This window comes from Hypanus sabinus, chromosome 17, assembly GCF_030144855.1.
Source record: "Hypanus sabinus isolate sHypSab1 chromosome 17, sHypSab1.hap1, whole genome shotgun sequence".
Taxonomy (NCBI): Eukaryota; Metazoa; Chordata; class Chondrichthyes; order Myliobatiformes; family Dasyatidae; genus Hypanus; species Hypanus sabinus.
In genome coordinates this window covers 24284518-24311086 of record NC_082722.1, presented here as the reverse complement: position 1 = coordinate 24311086, position 26569 = coordinate 24284518, and the positions used below count along the sequence as shown (strand labels likewise).

Below are 26569 nucleotides of genomic sequence, written 5' to 3'. Positions count from 1 at the left end.
GTGGGAATGATAGTATTAAATGCTGAGCGATAGTTAATGAACAGCATCCTGACATAGGTATTTGTGTGGTCTAGGACGGTGGTTTAAAGATGTGTGAAAAGCCATTAAGATTGTGTCTGCCATTGACCTATTTGTGGTGATAGGCAAATTGCAATGGGTCCAGGTCCTTGCTGAGGCAGAAGTTCAGTCTAGCAGCATTCTTCCAAACACTAACTGCAATTCATCCCAAGGTGTTCAAAATTTTGTATTAACATCTTTAATAATTTCCAAATGATATCTTCAGTTCTTGGCTCCTTTTCTTAATCAAAGGTCTCTGAGGATTAGCTTGTTTTGAGGCAGTCATCAGAGGATAAGATTAGTTTGCATTATGCATTCTTTATACAGTATGTTAGAAGCTGAGTCAGAATACTTGCTTGTTAATTAAAGATTTGACCTTCCACTGTCCAGACAATGCAGAAAGAAAACTAGAGCTTCAAAGCTGGTCAAGCTAGAAGTTCTGCTTAGCGCACTCCATTATTTTGCATCGAGTACAAAAGTCTAATGACATTTAGACTAAACAGAAACCACCATATGGATCTGAAGGATAATCATTACCTTTCTAATTTCAGTCTAGCACTCACTGCTATAAACTGCTCTCAAATTACCTGGACCCATCCAGACCAGTCCAACCTTAGGCCAAGAATCAACTGCAATATTTCTCTTCCTGCTCCCACAGCATTGCCTCTGGTTCTTTCCTAAGGTTCCATTCTTGAAATTATACATCTCTTTTACATATCCTTACTCATCAGCTTCAACTGAAAGCACTGTGTCTCCTTCCACATGTACCAAGGCTACACCAGGAACTGTCTCACCACAGCCGCTCTCAAATCTTGCCTGACTTCTGGATCAGAACGAGTAAGGATCTCTGTCAACCCAAATACAGGGAATCACAAAGTCATATCAGACAAGCTGCTGAGATCTTAGAAATATCTAAGAAATTCAGGACTCTTTTTCGGGGGCTAAATGGTTAAGATCAAGTCTAGAGCCAAGTAGTCTGCACACAAGAATGGGAACAAATGGTGTATTCCCTCAGTGTTCTTTTATGAAGTGATGTGCTGGAGTTTTCATGTAAGGACACGTTATTCATATCTTTGCTTTCAAATCATTTCTTGGAGTCTTCCTTCCATAGCACTATGTTTACCAATACTTGAACCTGTTAAATTCTTGCTTCTTGTGTGAGCTCCTGCTTGCGTCCATGGGGAGGTATTCCTTCAACTGCTATTAGGGCTATCAGCTCTGGAATTTTCCACACAGAATAAGAATGCTGGTAACAGCAAATAATATTAGATACTATCATCACGGTTGATCTGATCTTGGCCTCAATTCCAATTTTCTGTCTTCCTGACCCCCCAGAGTCAAACAATGTGCCACTTAAGCCTTCAATATTTTCAATAACTTGCAGCAGAGAACTCCCAAACTCAATACCTTTTAAATAAATGACAGATTATTCTACAATAATGTCTCTTCACCCTGGATCCCACCTACAATGTGAAATGTCTTCTCAATACTAACCCAGCCAATCTCCTTATAGATTTAAATATCACCTATCATTCTTCTAAATTTCTTCAATTTCAGGCTGATTTGGTTTAACTGTTCCTCATAAGACAATGTATTAACCAGGAATTTGCTTAGTAAACCTTTTCTGAACTATATCCAATACAGAATTGTCCTTCCTCATCTCAAGAGACCAAAGCTACTGTTCTTCCAGTCTGGAGTTACCAATACCCTGCCCAATTGCAGTACAATTTCCCTACTTTAAACTGCATTTTCCTTTGCACTAAATGGCTAGAATTCATCTGCCTTTCTAATTTCCTGCTGTGTCTGAAGTGCTAACTTGCATTTCCTGTACAAGAGTGCCCAGGTACCCTTCTCCAGCAGCAATTGGTAGTCCCTCTCCATTCTAACAAATTCTGCTTTTCTATTCTTCCATCTCCCACATCGCACTCCATCTGCCTCATTTATGCCCATGTCAATATCGTTTTGCAGTCTCTGTATCTCTTCATGTCTTTCCAACCTACCGTTGTATCATTAGCAAATATAGCTACAACACACTTGGTCACTTCATCCACTGTGGGGGTGGTGTACTGGTTAGAGGACTTGAGCTAGAGGTTCAAGCTGTGCTAATAGTTTCTAGTCCTAAAGTCACATGAAAGAAGAATACAGAAGTCTTGATGAAGGATCTTGGCCTGAAATGTCAACTGTTTACTCTTTTCCATTGATGCTGCCTGGCCTGCTGAGTTACTCCAGCAGCTTGTGTGCATTGCTTGAAAGAAGATTAACATAGTTTATAAATAGTCAAGCCCCAGTACTGATTCTTGTAGCACCTACTAAAGGGTGGAGCAGATTTAATAGGTTGAATGGCCTAATTATGCTTCTCTATCTTACTATTTAACCCTGAAACCATGAAAATAACTCCATTTATTTCAACTCTCTATTTTCTGTTAGTTAGCAAAAACACTATTCATGCAAATAAATTACCCCCAGTGTTAAGAGCTCTTACCTCCTGCATTAACCCGACAAGAGGCACCATACCAAATGCTTATGGAATTCCAAATATATGATGTCTATTTGTTCCTTTTTATCTATCCTGATAGTTCTTATTATTGCATTTGCATTCAGAGTGAATGGAAATGAAACCTTTGCTTCTCTGATACAAAGCAATGTGGAGATAAATGACATTCTTCATAGACTGTTGCTAATAAGGGATTCATAACATATTATCAAGTACTTCAGCAACAAAACAACCATGCATGATACATTAACCTATGGCAGGCATTGGGTCTCCTGCTATTTCCTGCTCCATATCTACGCTACGATAAAAACTCTTACACTCTTCCACAGTAAGTATCGTCAAAAAGCAAAGATTTAGCAGCACAAGATGGCCATCACAACCAAATCTTGAGCCAACATTTTTTCAGAACATCAGGCCCAATTAATAGACTTCCATTCAATCCACTTACCCACTGAAGTACTGTATGTTATTAAAAGCAAATAAAACATCACTGAATAAAAGAAAACTTTCCATTTTATCTGATGGTGACTCAGTTGGATTTTCATAGTTACTTACTTTATGAGTCTTCCAACATGCAGCTTTGGTAGCAACTCAACTAACTTGTTGAATCCTCTGTCTCCAAGTGCATTATCAGATAAGCTGCAAAGAGAAATGAGAAATGTAGAGAGAGAATCGCTTGTACCCCGAGCATAGGCTGCACGCCTCACACAACTTCACAGCTCAAAGTACCTGCACTAACCAAGTGGGTATATTATACATAACCTAGAGATTCATCTTCTTGTAGGCAGCCACAAACAAAGAAACACAATACAGTCGGCTCTCCTTATCCGCGAATTCAACCAAACGCGAATCGTGAAAACCCGGAAGTGCTCTTTCAGCACTTGTTGTTCAAGCATGTACAGACTGTTTTTCTCTTGTCATTATTCCCTGAACAATGCAGTATAACAACTATTTTACATAGCACTTACATTGTATTAGGTATTATAAGTAATCTAGAGATGACTTAAAGTATACGGGAGGATGTCCGTAGTTTATCGTGCATTGGGATCAGAAAAAATCGTAAGTTCTCTTACTAAGTAAGTTGGAAAAGGTACATCCGGTATTATTTAGCGTCAGTCAAACATTTGTCTTAGTATATAGTATATTTTTTGCCTTTAAGAACATATGTTTCAGCGCCAGGCTCGGGAACGGAAGTTTCTGAGTGCGATCCAGTGACAGACCACTCCCGAGTGCGCTCTCCACCGTGCCGGGTTGATGTGGAGGATCAAAACCCAATAATTAAACCACTGCATTGCTTAGTAATAATTGTAGCTTTCATCGGGGCAGAGCCTTTCTCACTTTATCCTTTAAAATTGTTCCGATCATTGACTGACGTAGCCTAACGCTTTTCCAATGACCGATGGTGTTTCACCTCTCTCCAATCACTTCATTAATGCCACTTCATTTTCAACCATGACCGTGATTATTTTTGTGAACAGAAACACTGCGCATTCAGAGTTCTGCCGCCGGGTCCTAATGTCCAGCGCACTGAGACAGGTTAAATAAGGTCTGGAGTTCCGCTGGGTCTTAAGGTCCACTGCACTGAGACAGGTTGACTAAGGGACCTGAGCATCTGCCAATTTTGGTATCCGCGAGGGGTCCTGGAACCAATCCCCCACGGATAAGGAGGGCCGACTGTACAAAATATTTTAAAAAAACCTACACAAGGACTGTCAAGCATCCAATGTGCAAAATAAAAAGAAATAATTCAGCAAACAATCAAAAAGTAAATAAATAGCATGTAAAACATGAACAACAGATGCTACAACTATGGGGTCAGTTCAGCGTTGCAGCTGGTCAGGAGCCTGAAGCTGCAGGCCCCAGCCATGGAGCCAGTTCAGCACCCAGGCAGGTGCTGATGGCTGCAGGTTACAGCTCATTGCTGAAGCAAGTAAACCTTGTGGAGTGGTGAGCTGAACCCTAGTTCCTCCTTCACCCTCAGCCTCGACATCCTGATCTTCCTAATCTGGCAAACGTCCAGTTTGTCTTTCACTCCTGGGCTCAGGCCCCACTGCTTCGATCCGGCCTGAAGTTTCAGTCTAGCCCCAAGTACATACAGACAGTTCAAAAACACAGCTCCCAAAGAGAGATTCCAGGCTGTGGATTGCAGTGTCCGTAGTCCAGAAAAAAGTGCAATTCATAGAATAGTTAGTAATTTTGCTTGCTGGGAAGTGTTGCTATGTCTCACCAGTTCTATCTTGTCTGAAAAGCAATCACTGGCCCGTTTTCATCACCTGACACCACACCTCTGCCAATGTTTCCTTCTTGAAAGTTTTAATCAAATTATTTCCCCCCACTCTGATAGGCATCCAGTCCAAATCCTGACTATTTGCTGCCTAAAAATATTTCTTTCCTCATGACGTTGGTTAACTTTGCCTGTCAATTTATACCCATGTTCTTATGAAGACCAGTGACTTAATAGTCAATATATCATGGTTGTGTGAAGAATAACATCACGTGGTTCCCTACAAATACCTGTATGCAAACTTCTGGTGAAACTGGAAACTTTTCCACTCCTTTTTCAATGTGACATACACTCAGTATTATCCAAAGAAGCAGAAGCAGTTTGCTATGACTGCTCTGATGTTGTAGCATCGTGATTACTGTCACACTATTACGGAGCCAGTGGCCTGGGTTCAATTCCCACTACTGTCTATTAGGAGTCTGCACGTTCCCCCTGTGACCACACAGGTTTCCTCCAGGTGCTCTGGCTTCCTCCCACACTCCAGAAGACGTACAGTTTAGTAGGTTAATTGGTCACAAGGGTGTAATTGGGCAGCCCAGGCCTATTGGGCAGGAATGTCCTGTTCTTGTTCTGCATCTCTACAAACATTTAAGAATAAGAAGTAGCTGAGGGCCCTGGCAAAGACCACTGCTCCAGCTAGAGAGATGCCTCATTTCTAGTAGTAATAGTTAAGGGCAAATGGGTGGCGCACAGAGACTGTGTTCCACTTCTTTCATCCCTTCTCACCGTCATCCCTCTTATGGAACAGCTACCCAAGATCTGGTATATTGATGTGTAACATTATCTCTGTTTCCCCTCAAACGCTACCTGATCTGCTGAGTATTTCAAGCATTTCTTTTTCTTCCACTTTGCTAGAGGCAGAGGCATGGGCCCAGTTCAAAAGGGTTAAAATTTAAATTCCTGTGACTGGTGAGCCTCTTGGTTTGGTCCATTGACGAACCATAAGGCTCAGGGTGAGGTGTCATAATTTACTTCAGGCACAGATTGTGTCAGCATCTAGAGTCTGCAGGACTCTGGTCAGGGCCTACATGTGCTCACTCCATGCTCTGTTCATTCCTCCCTTTTAAGAAACACCCTTGCCATGCCTGCAGCATCGAGGCAGATTTCTCCATTCCCTCAGTATGAACCTGGCACAGGAAGACCTACCGAGCTGTAGCTGGTGTTTTAAAGCACCTACAGTAGTCATTCCTACCTCACCAGAGTGTCAGAAATGTCTGCCAATAGAAGGGTTACATCGTTTGACCCAACCTCTCTACATTGTCCCAATCACTACTGCCCGCCCTTCCCACCTAGCGAAATCTAATCTGTCACAACCCAATAAAGTGAAAGTTCTTGAGCCAGTGTTCAGTAAGCAATGATTTTGTCATATTCAGTGATAAATTTCTATTAATTATCCACATATTGACAGCAACATTGCCCTTTGAATCAACATACAGGTCCAAGAAGCTCAACATTCAAGATTATTTATTGCCATTCTTCAGTACATAGGTGTAAAGGAGTAACTAAAACTAATGAGACAAATTAGGCTAAACATATGAATCCATTCAATCGATATCACTTACATGAATTATTTGCTGTGTAAAATAGATAATAACTGAATACTAATTAATTTCAAATGAAAGCAGTTCTTCAATTAATTAACATTGAAATTAAGGAATTATATTATTACAAGAAATAAGTAATTAAATAGATGGAGGTCAAAGATGCCAGCACAGGTAGATGAGAATTGTTAGAAGCTCAGGCATTTGTCCTTAATGTTACGATGCAAAGACCCATTACCTTGTGTGGAACATTTTGATCTTCTGGGGGAGATTGTCTTGAACTGACAGTGTTACTGATCAGAGACATTCAAAGCTGAATCTTTGAGGTAGAGAATGACTTCTCTCTGATATGAAGTGTGAGTTGGGGGTGGGGGTGGAAAGAGAGAAAGGAGGTTGGAATTTCTGCATTCTCTGGTACATTTGTGGGGTAAAAAAGTCAGATGCAGAAAAAGGAGCTTGTGAATGTCAATCAACTTGGGGAAAAGCAAGAGCCCTGCCCTGCAGTTATAACATAGCGGCAGCCGGCAAACAAAGGGACAAAGGTTTTGTGCGCAGTTGGCAATCTAAGGGAAAGTTTTAACCAGGATCCTGACATCTGAGATAGGAGGAAAGAGCCTTTGCTCCTGGGTCATTTTGGATAAAGGTGACTATGTGTGTGGCAGGCATATTCAGTAAACTCTAAATGATGGAATCTGAGTCATTCCCATTTAATAAGTTCCCTGTGTCACTACTTCCATGCAACATGTGGAAATTGATTTATTTTCAGGTAGTTAAGCTGCTGAGAAATTGGAGCATTTATTGTAATTAATAAACAGCTAAATAAGTAATTCTATATTATAATTTCTAATGATAAATATATATGAAATTAAAATGAAAGTTGTTAATGGAAAGAAGAGAGAAATGCTAAAATGACCCAGTGGAGAAAACACTTACTCTAACTCTGCCAGATCACTGCAATGCTGAAGCGTGGAGCTCAATTCTTCCAGCTGTTCCGGTTGAAAGCTACAGTTGGTCAGACTGCAAAGGAGAGCATGAAGAGATTAAGTGGATGTTTGTACACAGGGAGCTCAGTGAACACTAATAACATGGCTCAAACAACTCAAAGGACCTCCCTCATGGAGGCAATGCTACAGCAGCTCAAATAGAACAGGATGATGCAAACTGCAATGGTCCAAGTTTGAGATGGTGTCTCTGTTTGCTATAATTTGTTCTCACTTAAGCCACACTTGTTTTCTGTGAGCCTACATCAAAGTGTCATTATATAATTGACGTAAGTTTCCCCTGATACATTTTGATATTGAAATCACAACCATCAAAAAATTGAATACAGAATCTTCAATCATAAAGACAAGTTTTAGGTTAGATTACATCAGATTAGCTTTATATGTCGCATTTACATCAAAATATTGAAACGCTGAGTGTCAAATCAAATCAATGAGGATTGTGCCAGGCAGCCCACAAGTATTGCTATGCCCACCCTTACTCACCCTAACTTGGACATCTTTAGAATGGGGGGAGGAGCTGGAACATCCCAAAGAATTCCATGCAGTCACAGGGAGAACGTACAAACCTCTTATAGACAGTGGCAGGAATAAAACCCCAATCTTACAGGGGGCAGACTATAAAACACTACAGTGCCATGTCGCTTATGGTTTTAATCTTTAAAATGGATTACTCTCCTTCCTGCACTGTTATAGCAGGGGTATATTTGCCTTGAATGAAAGCACATAAACAGCAATTATCCATTGCTTGACTTTGACAATGAGACCAACTATTTAACAGGAGGCCAGTGTAAGATTCTCATTCTATGCTACCACCAAAGACAAATTTGGGATTTGACTCCATTTGATTGGAGGTCATTTATTTTCCCTCCTAATCTCTAACTACCACTGTTACTATTGATTAGATCCATTATAGCTGAGGTATTTTCTACCCTGTAATAACAGAGAAAAAACACCATTTGAATTACACAGCTAGTGAACTAAACAGCTTAAAAGCAATGTTTAAGGAAAGTAATTAGTTAATAAATAGTTCAAAGACTTCAGAAATCAACTAAATAATCATAGACAATAGACAATAGGTGCAGAAGTAGGCCATTCAACCCTTCGAGCCAGCACCGCCATTCACTGTGATCATGGCTGATCATCCACAATCAGTACCTTGTTCCTGCTTTCTCCCCATATCCCTTGACTCCACTATTTTTAAGAGTATCTAACTCTTTCTTGAAAGCATCCAGAGAATTGGCCTCCACTGCCTTCTGAGGCAGAGCATTCCATAGATCCACAACTCTCTGGGTGAAAAAGTTTTTCCTCAACTCCATTCTAAATGGCCTATCCCTTATTCTTAAACCGCGGCCTTTGGTCATCATGTTTGGTAAAGACAATAAAACACCGTAGATGGTGAAAACCTGAAATAAAAATACTGTAGCAAATAATCAGCAGGTCAGACATCAGCTGTGCTCCCAAAACAAAATAAGGAAAACCCATGTTCCCCAACAGCCCACAAGTCTCAGGCATGATTCACTCCCCATATCTGTTGTTAGGCCTGTTGGGTGTTCACAGCCTTTCCCTGTTTACAGTAAATGAACATTTTTGCTGCATAAGCATTTGGCATCCATAACTCAGCAGCCTAATGAAAGCTAAGCCCACAGCCAGTATCACTCATAGTGCCTGTCTGTTCAGATGGCAGGATGGTTTTTTTTTATGCCCACTGCATGCCTGCTTCAAGGCTTTATTCTGATGTGGGCTTATTTATGATTAACCATTTTAATGGAATCTTTTGTACTTGGGTTAGATTGTGCAGTAAAAGTTCTTGGATAACCACAGTTGTCAACAAGATCATTCATAAGCAAGTCCTTTTGTGTGTCATTTATCTAAAATTCCTCAGCTTCTTCAGACCAACTTACCTTAGCTTCCTCAGTGGTGTTGGCTTGATCTCTGAATTGCCGATGGTACTCGGTCTTAAATGCATCAGCTGGCTATTGAGTTCATCTCTGTGCAATGGAAACAGATTGGACAATAAAGGAAATGCCAGTTCTGAACCATTATTTATTAGTAAAGAATACAACAGAATCAAATATGACAACTCAACATCTGATAGGTTGTCAAAGACGTGATGAGAGGATGCAATATGCACTGAAACCCATTTCCTAAATATAATTATGACAGGCATAGAAACACACACAAAATGCTGGCGGAACAAAAGGCAGGTCAGGCCACATCTACCCGATTTCTTGATGATGGGTCTCAGCCCAAAGAGTCAACTGTTTATGCCTCTCCACAGATGTTGCCTGACCTGATGAATTCCTCCAGCATTTTGTGTGCATTACTCTAGATTTCCTTCATCTGCAGAATCTCTTGCATTAATGAGAGGCATAGACATGGTAGATAATAGGAAGCACTTTTCCCATAAGAGGCATCTTTACTAGAGAGCACAGGCTCACAGTTTTAGAGTGGTCTGCTTAAAAGGTAGGTGGAATCTGGAACGCTCTGCGTGGGTGATAGAAGCAGGTACTCTCAAAATGGGTGACAGGGTGGAGATACATCTCTACCAAAGGAAGTGCAAGGTGCTCTTCCCCTCCGCTAACCTGCAAGTCACCCTTGGGGAAGATGTAGCACCTGCTTAGCCCACTCCCCCCAAATCAGGGTCACATCAACCCATGTGACAAGTGGTGGATGGTCAAATGAGCAGCTGGTGCGTATCACAAGTCTTGGGTTACGTGACCACTGATGCCAGGCAGACAATCTCTGAACAGTATTGATAACGGCTGGGGTCACCCATCTTGTAAAGACACTGCCCCGAAGAAGGCAGAGGCAAACCACGTCTGTAGAAAAGTTTGCCAAGAACAATTATGGTCATGATCAGCCATGCCATATGTCACAGCATATAATAATGGTGATGACTCAAAATATTTAAGAAATATCTAGACAAGAACTCAAATTGCAAAGGCGCAGAATGTTTTGGACTAAGTACTAGTAAAAGGGTTTAGTATAGAGTTGTATCTGATGATTGGAATGGATATTTTGGGCAAAGGCTGCTCTTCTTATTCCATGGATTTCTGACTCCCGACTGTACCTCTGCTTTGAATTGACAGATGTTTAAATGGCAAATCAAGAGAGATTTTTTATTTTTCTCATCTTCAAGGCTTATATAAGCTGTTTAAATGTTCAATTAAATTCAAAAATTGTGATTGCTACCTTTGTTTAATCTTTTTCTGGAATTTGGACTAGCTTCAACTTGAAGGGTTGAGCTGTGATAGATGACGTACCGCTGAGGCTTTTCAAGCACTGCAGCTGTCCCTGTAATGAGTTCATGGGTTAAGGGTCACAGGTGAAATAGGGGACCTTCTTCACTTCATGAGGGTGATGAGTGTGGAATGAGCTGCCAGTGGAAACGGTGGATGTGGCTTTGATATTAACATTGAAGAGAAATTTGGATAACTACATGGATGGCAGGGGTATGGAGGGCTATTGTGAGGGGGGCAGGTTGATGGGATGAGGCAGATTAATAGTTCAGCACAGACTATTGGGCCAAATGGCCTACCTTTGAGCTGTAGTGTTCCACAACTCTATGACAACTGACAAGTTTTAATTTGGGATTTTCACTGAAAAAAGTGGACTGAATCAGGGAATCTTAAACCTGGGAAACATTGAAGCAATTCCATTATCCACTGTAATAAAACTTTAATTTTATTTAGTCATTCACACTAAGAAATTCTTCAAGTACAAACTCACAGGAGTAGAATGCAAGTTTCATTATGCTGACAAAAGTCAGAAAATTATTTACGCTGTCAACATATGTAGTGTTCCCGATATAGAGAGGGGACTATGTGAAAGAGTTTGCCAGCCAGGATCCAGCACTGGAGTGCTCCCATGTTTGAAGTTTAATTTAAATGAATCCCTTCCCCTCGGAAGTTCTTACCTGTAGTCTGTACCTTCACAGTGTTCTGCAAACTTAATTAAAACAATCTGACGGGATTTTAGGCTGTGGAAGGTAAGTTACAAAAAAAAAATTAATGCACATTGCTCAACCTTTAGTGATCGAGGTCTACAAAATTGATTACCTGGTCCCAGCAAGTTATCAAAGAGTGCTGGTCTAAGTGACTGCTCATTTAACTGGAAGTTCATAGTACGAACCTCCTGCACAGGGCCACGTTTCTAATAAAGGGACTGTGACCACTGTTCCCACTGAGCTACGCGGGTGCAAGGCTGCACGGTAACTGAAAAGCTCCTGTGCACATAGCCATTGTTGTTGCACAGTTTCCAAGCCATGTAAAAATTTACTGCTCACAGCAATGATTGGTCTGTGCAGCTGTGAAAAAATAGAAGGAGTGCTGACTGCGACTACATCAAGGAATAAGACAATGTTCCAGTACAAAGAGCTTTGGTTATCTCCCAAGGAAAACTCTGGCATTTCTTTTTTATTCTCAATAAAATACTGATACATCATTATTCTTTTCAATTTAATCCTTACCCCACCGTACCCCACACAAACCCCCAGCACCTAACAACACAAATTATACACCAGTGTCAGAGCATGCAAAAATAATTTGTCATTGACGTTGCTATCAAATCTAGTTAAACCTTAAGAACATTAATAAGTGTGAAACATCTATTCTACACTGCCACCAACGTAATTTGGGTGAAAGAGGAAGGGAAGGGTGGAATCAGCAATGGTTCCCCTTCTTAATAGTGATAGTGATACCAGAAACAGTGCATGGTTATTTGTGAATGCTGGAAGGACTGACCAGAGCTACAAAAGTTGTTGTAAAATGTGAACATTCTTCTACCTTGCCATTAGATTTCTGAAAGGACCTTGAACACCAGCTCACTTTCTGTTCTCTCTTCGCACTACATCCATCTATCTATATATGTTGTAACTTATCTTTCACAGGTATGCACTGTTGCCGCATAACAACATATTTCACAACATACACTTTAACAGGAGCACCTATACACCTGTTTGTTAATGCAAGTATCTAATCAGCCCATCACGTGGCAGCAACTCGATGCATAAAAGCACGCAGACAAGAGGCTCACTGTTGTCCTGACCAAACATTAGAATGAGGAAGAAAGGTGATCTAAGTGACTGCCCGTGCAATGATTGTTGGTGCCAGATGGGGTGGTTTGAGTATCTCAGAAACTGCTGGTCTCCTGGGATTTTCACACACAGCAGCCTCTAGGAATTTACAAAGAATGGCGTGAAAACCAAACAACAAAAAACCCCACCCAGTTAGCAGCAGTTCTGTGAGTGAAAACGCCTTGTTAATGAGAGCTGTCAGAGGAGAATGGCCAGACTGGTTTGAGCTGACAGGAAGGTGACAGTAACTCATATAATCATGCCTTACAACAATGGTGTGCAGAGGGGCATCTCTGAATGCTCAGTATGTCGAACGCCGAAGACCACAATGGCTTCCACTCCTGCACCTAATAAAGTGGCCAGAGAGTGCAGGTCAGCGACAATAAAGCTGATTCTAATCACGAGGAAACCGGCTCCTCGTGCCCAAGAGATAGCTGCAATGCAGCAATGTGGACTGGCTGCTGGCTCGCCACATGCTGAGGTGAAGTCAGAGCCTCGCACACTCCATTCAGCCTGCGAGTGAAAACCGCACTGCCAGCTCCCAGAGAACCTACTGCTGTGTGTGCTTGGCCCCAAATGCCTGCCGTGTATGGAAGTCACATGATGGAAACGGGCTGAAAGGCCTAACAAGCCTGAGCTGGAGTTTATTCGCATTGTGACCATACTTCAACTGAGCTTATCACCCTTGCCCTCTGTCACAAAGCCTGGAGCAGCAAGACAGTATTTCAGACACTAAGAATCATTTCTAATGCATCTTGGAAATATCACGTGTGTTAACAAAGTAGCTTGTAGTCGACCTAAAATAGCCAATACCTCAAAGGGCACATTCCTCGTGACAATGCCGGCAAGAGTAATCACCACCTCTTTCCTAGCCTTCAGGATGTGGCCATCAAACCAATATTACAAGGCAGATGTGTCACAAAAATAGCAAAAGAAGTTTAAACTCTTCTCAGGCTTCCAACTGGGTATCAATTATAACTGACGTTTCAATGACAAACTGCCCTCTTCTTCAGGGATGATGCCTGGGCATGTCCAGTCCAGTGTAATCTATACCATCCCTACTGACTGGTTAATCGTCATCCAATCAGGTTTCTGCTCTCCCAGAAACCCCCTCCTGCTGAAGGGCTTCAACCTGAAACGTCAACTGTACTTTTTTTCGCAGATGCCACCTGAACTTCTGAATTTCTCCAGCATTTTGTGTGTGTTACTTGGACTTCCAGCATCTGCAGATTTTCTCATTTCCAATCTCCCACCTTGTTTACAAACAAATTCTTAATTAGATAATCACCTTTGTCTTCGTTAAGAATCTTTTCCTCTAGTTTTACTTCAGTGGCTTCCTTTACGAGGCAGTCCCAAAAGCCACTGGCTCAGCACAGTTCTTTTGTGCAGTCTAAATCAATCCATTGTGAATGAGGTGTTCTACCACCAATTTCTCTGGGTAACCCAAATGGATACACCTCCTGTGCTCCTTGAGACGGGTTTCCACCGTGTGCCCCATCTGGTTGATATACGCTGCTCCGCATTCACAGGGAATCCGGGTCATCTTTGACCCGCATAATTTGTAACTAGTTTCCTTACAGGTTTGGGGATGGTATTAATCCAGTATTTCATCAGGATCCTCGTGATCCTTCCAGAAACCATGGAAATATAGGGAAGACAGGTGGTGGTGACGGATTCCTACTTTTTGTTAGGTTTCCTTGTTAGGGCCTGATTGATTCCCTTCACCTTGTAGTCGTTCTGAAGGGAGGTTGGGTGTAATTGTCTTACTTCCTCGGGGAGACTCCCTGGATCTGAAATAGTATTTGCGTGGTTAATCAAAGTAGAAAGGATCACTCTACACTGGGAGGCGTGATGGTGGCTGTCATTGTTGAGGTGTAAGTCTCTGTGAGTGGGTTTCCGATAGATGCCATGTTCCAGCTTCCTTTGTATTAGGATGTCCCGGAATGGGAGGCAACCATTCTGCTCCATCTCCTTTGTAAATTGATAACCTCCTAGGGGGGCTTCATGAACTCCATGACCATCTGAACGGTATACATCCAAACGTTTAAGTTACAATAGAGATGGAGAAGAATGGAGAATGGAGAAGAGATGGTTGCCTCTCATTCCTGGACATTCTATTACTGTAGAAATGCCAGGCAGGATAGTGGAATGCTCCTCTTTTGGAATGCATGAAGGCAGGGAGACAACTACAACTGCAAGAAGTGCATCCAGCTGCAGATTCTAACGATTCATGTTAAGGAGTTGGAGCTGGAACTGGGTGAACTCCAGGTCATTCTGGAGTCTGAAGGGGTGATAGATAAGACATATAGAGAGGTAGTTACACCCAAGGTACAGGATACAGGAAACTGGATGACAGTCAGAAAATGGAAAGGGGTTAAGGAACTAGTGCAGAGCACCCCTGTGGCTGTCCCCCTCAACAACAGGTATCTCACTTTGAATACTGTTGGAGGGATTGACCGAGCAGAGGAAAGTCACAATGCTGGGGTCTCTGGCACTTAAGCCTGCCTTTGTGACTCAGAAGGGAACGGGGTAGAAGAGGCATGCTGTGGTGATAGGTGATTCGTTAGTTAGAGGAATGGGCAGGATGTTTGGTGGGTGAGAACGAGATTTCCAGATGGTATGTTTCCTTCTGGGTGCCAGGGCCTGGGACATCTCAGATTGAGTCCTCAGCATTCTTAGTTAGGAGGGTAACCAGTCAGAGGTCACGGTCCATGTGTGGACCAATGACATGGGTAGGACCAGTGACAAAGATCTGCTTGGGGAGTTCAGGGAGTTAGGTGCTAAGTTAAAGGGCAGGACCGCCAGGGTTGTGATCTCAGATTGCTACCCGTGCCATGTGCTAGTGAGGGCAGAACTAGGAAGATTATCCAGTTTAATACGCAGCTAAGGAGCTGGTGTGGGAGGGAGGGCATAGGATTTTGGTATCATTGGTCTCTCTTCCAGGTGAGGTAGGACCCGTATAGAAGGGACAGTTTGCACCTCAACTGGCGGGGGACAAACATCCTAGTGGGAAGGCTCATTAATGCTGTGTGGTGAACTACATAGACCTGTCTGGACACGACCACCCCCCCCCCCTCCGCTGACTGCTCCTGTGGCTCCTCCCACTGACCCCGGTATAAAGGCGATTGAGGCCTGAGCCCTGGCCTCAGTCTCCAGGATGTAGTATGGTGGTCAATTGCTGCTTGTTCTTTCTTCCAGTCAATAAAAGCCGGTATCTTGCCTCACGTCTCCGAGAGTTATTGATGGTGCATCATGCTGCATGGAAGGATTTACATTAGAGTTGTAGGGGGGATGGGAACCAGGGTGCCAGAACAGTTAGTGGAGAGGTTGTGGATGTAGATGTTGGTAAGAGCTCAGAAAAAGTCAGGAATCAAAAGGTTGAGCATGGTGCGAGTAGGGTCCAGAGCTGCCTGTATCTCAATGCAAGAATTACCGTAGGAAAAGTGGATCATATTGCTGAGGATGAGGTAGCTGGTTTACAAACTGAGGCAATGTGAAGTGCGGAGAGGCTGTTGATAGGGCAAAATTGCAGTCAACAGGATGAGCTGTAAAGTAAAAGGTGGACAAAATCGAAAAGGGTGCTTACAGGACTGAAGGTGTGTGCAGTACACGGAGATGAACTTAAGCATAATTGCCAGCTGGCAGGTATGATCACTGAATTATGGCTGAAAGAAGATTACAGCTGGGAGCTTAATGTCCAAGGATACACAAAGTATCAAAAGGACAGGCAGGAGGCAGAGGGGGTGGAGTTTCTCTGTAGGTGAAAAATGAAGTCAAGTCATTAGGAAAAGGTGACTTAGGGTCAGAAGGTGTTGAATCATCGTGGATAGAATTAAGGAACTGCAAGGGTAAAAAAGACCGTGATGGGAGTTGTACACAGACCTCCAAACAGTAGTAAGGATGTGGTCTACAGAATACAACGAGAGATAGAAAATGCATGTCAAAAGGGCAATGTTACAATAGCTAAGGGGATTTCAATACGCAGGTAGATTGGGAAAATCAGGTTGGTGCTGGATTCCAAGAAGGGGAATTTCTAGAATGCCTACGTAAAAAGATGGCTTTTTAAGCAGCTTGTGGTTGAGACAACTAGGGGATTTTGGATTTGGTGTTTTACAACAAACCAGAATTGATTAGCGAGCTTAAGGTAAAAGAACCTTTAGGGGCAAGTGATCATAATACATTCAAATTCATCCTGGATTCCCCACCGTCTGTGGGAAGTTCTTGTGCACTCAGTTTCAAATGATTGCTCTCTAATGTTAGTCATTACGTTCCCTCGCTGGAGATTCTCCCAGGATTGGCAACATTTAAGCACCTACCCCATTAAGGCCCTTAGTACCTTCTTAGTACACTTCAATAAGGGTACCCTTGATCCTCTAAAATCCAAAGAATGTAGATCTTTCTCCTTTGCTCCTTATCTTCCATTTCATCCCAGACGTTAGCCAGCAAAGTCAGGACACCAAGAATATTGCAACAGGCTCGAGTTTATTTTCTGTCATCAATATCTGAATCAGCATTAATCTGACATTTTGGCTGCTAGTTTCCTGCAATAATCAAAACCCTTCTTAAGATAAAGATTTGTAGATATTTATGGACAGGGATGATAATGTTTATACTTGATTGCCAATTTGCAGTGGGTTGATCTGAATAAGAAGACTACTGTGTCTCTTCAGCCAGCCTCTTATTCATTGTTAGAATCTAACATTTCAGATAGGGTGGGAGTCATGCGTAGGCTGGATTGGGCAAAGACGTTGGACTTCGTTCTATAGCGGACATTGGTAAACCAGCTGAGGTTTCAAGGCAATCAGATGATTCATGTTCACCTTCACTCACTGTATATATATCTAATTGTAACGCTGCTGAAATACACCCTAGGATGTGCTCAGACTCATCATCAGTGACATAGCCTGGGGTTATCAGGTTTTTCAGGTCTGTCAACGTCAGACACTCTCGCCCAGGCGACCCAGCCGGGGTTGAGCAGGCCCTGGCTTGTGTCCCAACAGCAATGGTCCACGGCCATGGGCAAAGCCATCTGGAGGCTCGCTCAGAAGCCTCTGTGATGGTCCTGATAGCTCTTTTCCATAGTTTCTTGTGTACTGTACTGTGCTGCACTGCTGCCTCAAACCCACAAATTCCACAACATATAGTCATTGGGTATATCTAAAGCAGAGCTTGAATTGATTCTTGATTAGTAAGGTTGTCAAACGTTGCAAGGAGAAGGGAGGAGAATGGGGTTGAGAGGGATAATCGATAGAATGACTCCATGGGCCAAATGGCCTAACTCTACTCCTGTCTTCTGAGCTTATGGTTTTATGTCATTGACCTGAAATGCTGTTTCGTTCTCCACAAATACCATGTGATTTGCTGCATATCAGAATCAGACTTTAATCGCCAAGTACCTGTGCACATACAAGGAATTTACTTCTGGCAGATGTTGTCTCTCTGCTCATAACAATAATAATGATAAATATAAATGAAAATATAGATTATACATACAAGTAGTGCAATCCAAGTAATAGTTAGCCGACAGTTAACCGGCAGTTAACTGTTCAGCAAAGTGACCGCAGTAGGGAAAAAACTTCTCCAGTGCCTATTAGTCTTAGTCTGGAGGGATCTGAAGCGCCTACCAGACGGAAGCAGTTCAAACAGTCTGTGCCCAGGATGGGAGGAGTCCTTTATGATGTTCCCTGCCCTCTTCTTCAACCTGGAAGAGTACAGGTCCACAATAGAGGGCAGGGAGGCTCCAATGATGTGCTCGGCAGTCCTCACTGTGTGCTGTAGTCTGGTTCTATCCTGCTTGGTGGCGGCTCCAAACCACACAGTGATGGAGGTGCACGGGACAGACTCAATGACTGCAGTGTAGAACTGCAGCAGCAATTCCTGAGGCAGCATTTCTAGCATTTTGTATTTTAATTCAACTTAAATGTCATATTTGGCAATTTATAAGCAGACTCTCATCGTGCAAAGACACTTTCACTGGACGAGACCCTGTAATGCCATGAGCTTACCAAGCCTCCCAACAGAAATCTGCCTGTACGGCCACAATGATGAAGAGAGTGTACTAGGGTGTAGACCGTGTGGCTGACGACACATCTCGAATTTCAGACAGTGACGAGGAGGGTTACAGGAGTACGATGGGTCAGCTGGTTGAGCAGTGTCACAGCAACAATCTTGCACTCAATGTTAGTAAGACCAAGGAATTGATTGCTGACTTCAGAAAGGGGAAGCCCAGGCGACATACAACAGTCTTTATTGAGGGATCAGCAGTAGAAAGGGTGTGTAGTTTCAAGTTCCTGGGTATCAACAGCTCTGAAGATCTATTCTGGGCCCAACATATCAATACAATTACAAAGAAGGCACAACAGCAGCTCTATTTAATTAGGTGTTTGAGGCGAATTGGTATGTCACGAAAGACATAAGAAAAATAATTTAGAACAATAGAGGGCTATGGGTAACCCGAGGTAATTTCTAAAGTAAGTACATGTTCGGCACAGCATTGTGGGCCGAAGGGCCTGTATTGTGTTTTCTATGTTTCTATATGTCAGTGATAATAAACCTGATTCTGATTTGCAATGTTTAAAATTAATAAATTCAATCAATATGTTGGAATTTGAACTCACAACTCTAAACTTCGATTAAGAAGCAAAATATTATGAATGCTTGAAATCTTAAATAACAGAGAATGTGAAATAACAGATCAGGCAGCTTGTGAGGTGGGAGAAACTTTACAGACTCATTACCTTTCACTGGAAATGTAAAATCTAAAGTGGTAAGTTTTAACTAAGTATCAGCATTTTAATTCTCCTCCCCACACCCAATCTGATCTTCCTTTCAACAGGCTCCAGTAACTGTTCCATTCAATGTGCTCTGCACACTGCATGTCACCAAGCCTGTAGCAGTAAAATGCTCTTGTTTACCTCACTTCCATTTCCAACACCTCGGGACATTCCTTCATGACCGTTACCAAGGAGAGAACACCCGATCCAGAGAAGCCATTGTCGCTGAGGCTAAGATGGAAAGGAATTTTAAAAGAACGTTGAAAATGGGCACATTTTACTTCTCCAAACATTGTTGACCAAAGATCATCTTACACAGTGATTGGTGGTCACAATTTAGCTTCACTAATGTAGGTGTGGCACCTGAACCTCCTTGACTTTATGGAAATTATATCCTTGTACCGAAATGAACACACATTCCTCAGAGTATCTCTCTTCTACTGCACTTACTAGGAATGTTACTCATACAATGACCTGCTGCAGGGACCATTTATTGACCTCAGTGCCATATGACATCAGTCGTTCTATTTGAAAAAGGTGAAAAAAAATTAGCCTATTTAACTGTCCATTAATATACAAGTCAAAATTTCAATATGCATGCTGATGTTCTGCCTGCAAACTGTCTCAGCTACCTCTGTTATTCAAATTGTACACTTGTTGTTACCAGCTAACATACTGTGAATTGCATATAAAAGAAATAATCGCAAATGATTTACAGACTTACTTAATTGATTTGGAAATATGAAATTCTGGAAGGAACTTGACAAGTCTTCTCAAACTGTGATCTTCTAATTCATTGCCAGACAAACTAAAGAAAGATATTCAAAGTTAATATTTCTGAGAAACTTACAGCTGCAGCCTCAACAAGATGCAATGTAATTTCCAGGTGTGGTATCACCAAGACCTCACATCATTACAGATGTGCTTAGACAAAGACCCCGTTAGTTACAAGTGTGGTCCCATCAGGACCCTGTGCAACGGATGATTTCCCTTTTTTTCTTCTTTCTTATTTCTTTTTTCTTGGTTCAGAAGGGAGCTGCTGCCCTTGCTCTTTGTATTACTTTACACGTGACTGAGCTGAAGCCAGATATCACAGAGGATCTTCTAAAGCCAGGCTAGGAGCAACTGCCAGCACCTACTGGTTCTGCTCGGAAAAGCGGCACTCCAGCCTGTATACGAGCCTGAACCACAGGGCCGACCGTCACTATCAGTGCTCTCCCAAGCACGGCGCGCTGTAATGTTGCACTCCCCACAGTCGTCTGACGTCAGTGTTCCTGTTCTGTGGCAGCCAAAGACCCGCCACATCCAACAACCCTGGCAGCCCACGGTCCACTGGTGAACACCGAGAGTAGCAACAGAGAGGGACGGGGGCACAGACCAGAGGAAGCTCATTGTTCTCATAAGCTGCATGGTTGAACTTAGCTCAGCAGTTATTCAATTCACAAAACATTTTGTTTTCCTTATTCCCATACAACACTGAATGAAACCATTCAGTCCATCAATCCTATGCAAACACACATTTCCTCACAAATCCTCCCTGTTCCGACCACTCACCCATACATTGGAGGCAACTTACAGCATCTGACTGACCTACTTCTTTCAGGTGTGACAGGAAACTGAACTACTGTATGTGGGGAAACCCATATATCCAAATAATATTAATACGATATATAGAAATATATTTCTCTATCTATTACTTCCATCACTTCACAGCACTGTTAACAATTAAACCACTTTTTATCATGCTGTTTACATTGTAAACACATGTTGGTATTTATGTGTTTATGAACATTTTATTCCATTTCCGTCCTTTAACCTCTAACTTGACTTTTTTAATATAAATCTTTATTTTTATAATTGTTGAATGTGGTTTCTCATTGCACATGGCACCCTAGCCAGCTCTCCTTAGCAAGTCACTGATACAGTTAAATGTATATGGCAAATAAAGTTGATCCTGGATAATCATTAATTTCACACTGACAGCACCAGGCGTCAGTGTTGAACCCAGGTCACTGGAATTGTGAGACAGCACCTCTATCATTGCCACTATGCCACCCCTTGACTTGTCTACAGAACTTGTGCTGACTTAATACTGTTAAATTCTAAATTGATTTGCAGTGCCTGGGCTTACAAAGAATGCCTTAAAAAGACCGTTGAAGGATTAAAAGGATTTGAATAACTATAGATCTAGAGAGGAATTATTTTACTTGATGTGGAAACCCCAAATCAAAATGAATGTGTTCTCTGTATCCAAGGATACAATGAAGTGACATTAGGGAACTTGGTTATTTCACAGTCTAACTTGACAGTATCGTTCTTACAGCTTGGAACTGGAAATGGACACCAAGCAATCACAATTATGTTCAGTGAAACTGATTAGTCTCGTGTTGCACTCCCTTTTTATGCTAAGTTTCATATTCTGACTTTTAGAAGACAACCAGCAGATAAGAAAGGGACATTAACTCCACATGCAACACCCACACAATGCTGGAGGAACTCAGCAGGCCAGGCAGCATCTGTGGAAAAAAGTGAATAGTCAACATATTGGGCCAAGACCCATCATCAGAAGATCTGAAAAGGGTCCAGGCCTGAAACGTTGACTGTTTATTCATCTCTATAGATGCAGAATTCCTTCGGCATTTTGTGTGTGTTAACTTGGATTTCCAACATCTGCAGATTTTCTCCTGTTTGTGATTAATTCTACATGTGGCTACTTGCCAACATTTTCTCAAAAGCTCCTCATGTAAATTCCATTTAGAGATCCATTTGAAATCCAAAAAACTGTAGATTCTGTGAATCTGAACAGTGAACGTAAGCAATAATCAGCAGGTCAAGCAGCATCTATGGACAGAGGAAATTAAGTTCTGGCAAAGGATCTTTCACCTGAAGCATTAAGTCTGCTTCCCATTCTACAGATACTAGTCAACACGCTGGGTGTTTTCTTTCATCTGGGATTCAGTTACTCCGCTTGAATCCATTCCCAATCTGCAGGCCACTTGACACCAACAGCTGATCAGCCTGGAGGGATGACTTCATTGTCAAGGTGATTCAGGGACAGAACTGGGCATTTGCTCTCAACAGAACCCTTTCAATAAAGAAGTGGTCAGTGTCCAGTCAGAAAATTGTATGTGGGATCACACTTGGAAAATAAGCGTAGTACTCGACACAATCAATGGCAATGTGGGGAGAATAAAGCTGGCTTAGTGTAGGATAAAGCTAAACCAGATCATGATGCCCATCGCAGTTCAATAGGTTGAAAGGACGCTTTCTGTGACTCTGTGCTGTGGAGAAACCTCAAAGCTTGCCTAATGAATCATCTAGCCCTGAATCAGAAGCAGCAACTCTCAAACTGCTCCTCATATCAACAAGAAATCAGCTGACCGAGGATAAAAAGTTCCTCTTTTATGGATCTTGGCCTTGAAATGTCAAGGAGAACTGGCCAGAGTGGGGAACCAAGACTAAGCAACCAAAGGCGCCTGCTACTGATCATGGGGGAAACGTGACCAGGACGGTCGATGCCAACACTGAAAGCACAACCCTTAAACATGAAGTGGCACAAACAGGGCAGAGCTGAAAATGAGAGTTGGACGTCAGCAGATAATGAATCTTTGGAATTCTTTACTGAAGAGAACGGTGGAGGGAGAGATTTTTGGAATATTAAGGGAATGCAAAGCTATCTCTCACGTAAAAGATCAGTGACAATGTCACAGCAGGCACAAGGGGCTGAAAGGCCTACTTCTGCTTCATCTCCTTAGTTACCAATATCAACCAAGTACTGCTGTAATGATTAGGATGGATGGCATTCAAAATACAGTTTCTCACTGTACCTCAGTACACGTGACAACAATAAATCAATTTCAAAATGAAATGAGATAGAAATAAATAGCAGGGTTCGCATGAGTTTTTGTGGAGTTTCTCTCCTTCATCATTCTTCAGAGCTTCCATGGCTTTTGCTCTTAAAGCTGTTGAGATTGAGTGAGAATTCCTGTGGTCAATTAAACTCCAAGGTCCTGGAAATCCCCATTGATAAAGTCCCTGAATTCTTCACGTTCAGATTCTAGTTATGTTAGTCAACTGGCAGCAACAATTAAAGCCATTCCTACAGATCTGCCCACAAATGACTGAGCCCCATATGAATTATCCAACCTGTAGTAATATCAATGTGCCTGGAATGAGGACCCATCTTAGGTGAACACAAAAGATCCCAGCGCACAGCTTTGCCCAGGCCCTTAGTGTCATGCTTGATCCTTATTCCTCGTTAACTTTTCCAAAACAGATAATTATTTACCCATTGCTCTTTGTGGGAGCATCCTATGTGTAAATTCTGCTGCCAAGTTGCAAATGTGGCTCATTTCAAAATTATTTCTTTGCTTGTAAAATACCCTTATCATTTTCTAAGCAGGATATGAAAAGTGCCAGATTGTTACACGTATTTTTTACATACTTCAGAAGAAATATTGGCTGTTTTGTGAATCAAATTTGCAAATGTTTCAAAAGGAAGTTTTAACAGTAGATCTGTTGGGAGAAATGAACTTTGATCTGAATCTGCTCTTGTCTGCACAAATCACTGGCAGTAAGCTCAAAAGTTCAAAGTACATTTGTTATCAAAGATAGCATGCACAAGCTTGAGATTTGTCTCCTTACAGGCAGCTTCAAAACAAACAAATTCAATAGAAACCATAAAAACAAAGACCGTCAAACACCCAATGTGCAGAAAAAAAACAAACCGTGCAAGCGATTGAAGTAAGTAAATAACATTCAGAATTAACTTCACAAAAGTGAGTTTACAGACACAAAGCCAGTCACAGCCGAATAAGGAATCCATTAATTGCAGGCCACACCCTCAGTTCAATGCAGATATGAGTAAACCTAATGAGCAGTGAACTGAACACTGGACTGTCCCTCTCCTCTGGCCTCAACACCCTGTGCTTTTAAATCTGACCTGATGCTTAAATCAGCCAAAGAGTGGGTCCTGGGCTCTTGGGTCTAGGACCCACTGCCTCGATTCAGCCTGTACTTGACCTTTCCAATCTGGCCTGGTGCTTACATTGTTCAAATTGTTTTAAATCTTTGGGTGCAAGAGTACTTTCTGTTTCAATGCATTACAAAGAAGATGTTCAACTTACTCGAGACATGCCAGTTGAGGACAGTGCTGCAAGATTTGGCAGAGAGATTGTACATGCTGCTCTTTTAGTTTGCAGTTCATTAGACTGTAGAGGAAGCATACAACATGCATTTAGGACTTCAGAAAACTAACAAATCTTTTAATACAACTGTTTTCCCCACCTCCTCAAAACCAACTGTTGCCCAATTTCTTGCAGTATCAGCCATGCATCAGCTGCTGGCAACCTTAACTTTCAGTCAGAAGATTATCAATTCAAGTCCCACTGCAGTTATACATAATCAATGCCTAAACTTCTTCAGAGTTCAGAGTAAATTTATTAACTACGTTTATGCCACTATATATTGCTTCGGGATTCATTTTCTTGCAGATATTCACAGTAGAACAAAGAAATACAAAAGAATCAATGAAAAACTATACTCAAAGACTGATAAACAACCAACATACAAGACGAACTGTGCAAGTAAAATGAAATAATAACAAGCGAGCAAATAGATAAGTAAATAATACTGAGATCATGAGTTATATTGTTCTTGGTAGACAGTCTATAGATTACAGAATCAGTTCGGTATTGAGGTGAGTGAAGTTATCCATGTTGGTTCGGGAGCCTGATGATTGAAGGGCAAGAACTGTTCCTGAACCTGATGGTGTGGGACCTGAGGCTCTTGTACCTCCTTCCTGATGGCAGCATGTGCTCAGTGGCATGGAAAGCTTTGCCTGTGATTGACTCGGCTGTATCCACCACTTCTAGTAGACCTTTCCATTCCATACCATGACAGTATACCAGAGGTCTGGGTTGTCCCATGAGATATTTGGTCAAAGGTCCCTCCCAGGTAGACATAAAAAATCCCATTTACCAAAGAACATTTGAGTCTCGCTGCTATTTATCCCTCAGTTAATGTCATAAATAAAATTGATTACCTGATGAACACAACCTATTTGCATAACTTTGCTGCAAAGTGTCCCACATTAATACGGTAACAATGAATTTATTTTTCAGAGGTACAGTACAGTAGCAGGCACTTCAGGCCCAACAAGCCCAATTATAGCCACGTGACCAATTAAGCTACTGATATGTGTATCTTTGGAATGTGAGAGAAAACCAGAGCGCCCGAGGAAACTCACGCAGTCACGGGGAGAATACGGGGAGAATTGTCCTTACAGACAATGGCAGGAAGTGACAAGCTTCTGCCACTATAGCAGTTACGGTACCATTTATTCATTTCATTTGGGTTCATTTAATGTCAGAGAATGTATATAATATACAACTTGAAATTCTTATTCTTCACAGTTATCCACAAAACCCCAAAGAATGAATGATAGCTACATCAAAGCCCCCCTCCCACCACCCAATAAGCTTGAGAGCACGTTTCAAAATCAGAAACTTGGGCGAGATGCTGAATGGTTAAATGGTCATTTTTATTTACAAGGCCAACTAACTTGCTGCTGTGGTGAAGCCCATGGAACCATCCTCCATCATTCCTTGATGCCGGCATTGTACAGTCAGGCCAAGCAACCCAACAAGTAGGAAAGTCACAGCTTGGGTCAATTATTTTATTTACATATTAAAGCAAAAGCTGCAAGGGAAAAAACAGCTCGTACAGAATAGGGTCACTGCGAACAACCAGGACAGTCGATGTCAGTGTCTGAACCTTTCTGCTGGTGTGATTTTGATCTGATACTCACATAACCAATGAAGACTGTATGTTCATCCAAATAGAACAACTAGTTTGCACCCATGAAGATGGAAGTGGGAAGTGGGAATGAGTGGAATTAGAGTGGTTGATTGGGAAAACTAAACTAGCAGCAGCCTGAACTGATCAATAAATGAATGATCACCTCCAACAAAAGAGAGCCCAGTAATTTATACTTGACATTCAACAGTATTAGAATCACCAGAATCACTTTCAACATCTTGGGGGATCAACACTGCCCAGAAATATGACAGGACCAATCACCTAAATACTTCTTCTACAAACACTGGGTGTCCTGTGGCAACTGCCTCAATAGCTGACACTCCTAGACAACCATTTAAAAGATAACAGTTCTGGGGGGGTGGGGGGGTGATGAAATAGGCTCCACTGAAAATGGTTGGGCCAAGGACATTGCTCCAAGGAGCTTACAGCGGGGATGATTCACCTCAAATAATCATCTTTTACACAACTGGAGTGTTCTCTCTATGACAGTCATTGAGTTGAATTTTATTACCTTGTTGCCAAA

At 42.0% G+C, this 26569-nt stretch overlaps 1 protein-coding gene across 2 annotated transcripts in view; it reads right to left on the bottom strand.

Moving 5' to 3' along the window:
- The window catches only part of nlrc5 (NLR family, CARD domain containing 5), a 244692-nt gene that overhangs the window by 130511 nt on the left and 87612 nt on the right, over positions 1 to 26569 (bottom strand). For both annotated transcript variants that reach the window (XM_059992681.1, XM_059992682.1), the window contains 7 exons: positions 24354 to 24437; positions 19952 to 20035; positions 19369 to 19458; positions 11297 to 11359; positions 9282 to 9368; positions 7310 to 7393; positions 3107 to 3190 (listed from right to left, as the gene is read on the bottom strand). In XM_059992681.1, the coding sequence (XP_059848664.1) occupies positions 3107 to 3190; positions 7310 to 7393; positions 9282 to 9368; positions 11297 to 11359; positions 19369 to 19458; positions 19952 to 20035; positions 24354 to 24437 (576 nt within the window). The remainder of the gene's footprint in view (positions 1 to 3106; positions 3191 to 7309; positions 7394 to 9281; positions 9369 to 11296; positions 11360 to 19368; positions 19459 to 19951; positions 20036 to 24353; positions 24438 to 26569) is intronic.